Source organism: Eimeria acervulina, genomic scaffold (genome assembly GCF_000499425.1).
Source record: "Eimeria acervulina Houghton genomic scaffold, Eah_scaff280, whole genome shotgun sequence".
Lineage (NCBI taxonomy): Eukaryota > Apicomplexa > Conoidasida > Eucoccidiorida > Eimeriidae > Eimeria > Eimeria acervulina.
Genome location: NW_013549921.1, coordinates 20,414 through 21,231, shown reverse-complemented (window position 1 = coordinate 21,231; position 818 = coordinate 20,414). Strand labels below are relative to the sequence as shown.

General features: G+C 51.0%; 1 protein-coding gene across 1 annotated transcript in view; it reads left to right on the top strand.

Moving 5' to 3' along the window:
- Nucleotides 1–512, top strand: part of EAH_00030440 (hypothetical protein, conserved) — a gene marked incomplete at both ends in the record, with an annotated part of 5,045 nt that extends 4,533 nt beyond the window's left edge. The window contains one exon of the mRNA XM_013396151.1: nt 509–512. Within this exon, the coding sequence (XP_013251605.1) occupies nt 509–512 (4 nt within the window). The remainder of the gene's footprint in view (nt 1–508) is intronic.
- Between the last annotated feature and the right edge of the window lie 306 nt (nt 513–818).

The window sequence follows — 818 nt, the reverse complement described above, 5'->3', positions numbered from 1 at the left end:
CAGCAGCAGCAGCAGCAGCAGCAACAGCAGCAGCGGGTGCTCCTGCTGCTGCTGTTGCTGCTTCTGTTGCTGGTTATTCCTGTAAGGACCCTCTAGGAGACAGTAAGCAGCAGCAAGAAAAGGAGACAGACAGTCTCTGGGGGGGGGCCTTCTCTTCAGCCACAAGGTCCCGCCTGCAGAAATGGAGTAAGAACATACACTAGAGAAGATGAATAAGAAGCAGCAGGAGCTGCTGCTGCTGTTGCTGCTGCTGTTGCTGCTGCCGTTGCAGCGACAGCAGCAACGAGGCTCAGCATCTCAGAGCCAGACGAAGAGACATTGCCCTATTTAATTTTTTTTATGGTTGCAACGAGCGTCCTTGTGTTCCTGCTGCTGCTGTTACTGCTGTTGCTGTTGCTGCTTCTACTGCTGTTGCTGCTGCTGCTGTTGCTGCAATAGATGCTGCAGCGTGCTGCATGCGAAGTGGGGTTTGAGTGTCTCCTTGCTTATGCTTGGGGTGTACGTACAGTTGAAATGTCTCTGCAGCGCAGAGACAGACGACTCTGTTATAAGACAGAAAAACATCAAACATTTCTTTTCAGGTGCTGCTCTTCTTTAAGGCCTCACAATTAAGTCGAAGAGACGAAGGGGGGCCCCATTACTATGGGTATATACACCTGGGGGCCCCCCTTTCTATGAGCATATATTTCTGTTGGGGGCCCCTTCATATGCATATTAACTTCTTAGGGGGCCCCTTAATATGGATATTGACCTCTGCAGGGGGCCCCTTAATGAGGATGAAGCTGGTTAGGGGGGCCCCTTAATAAGGGTATACTGAC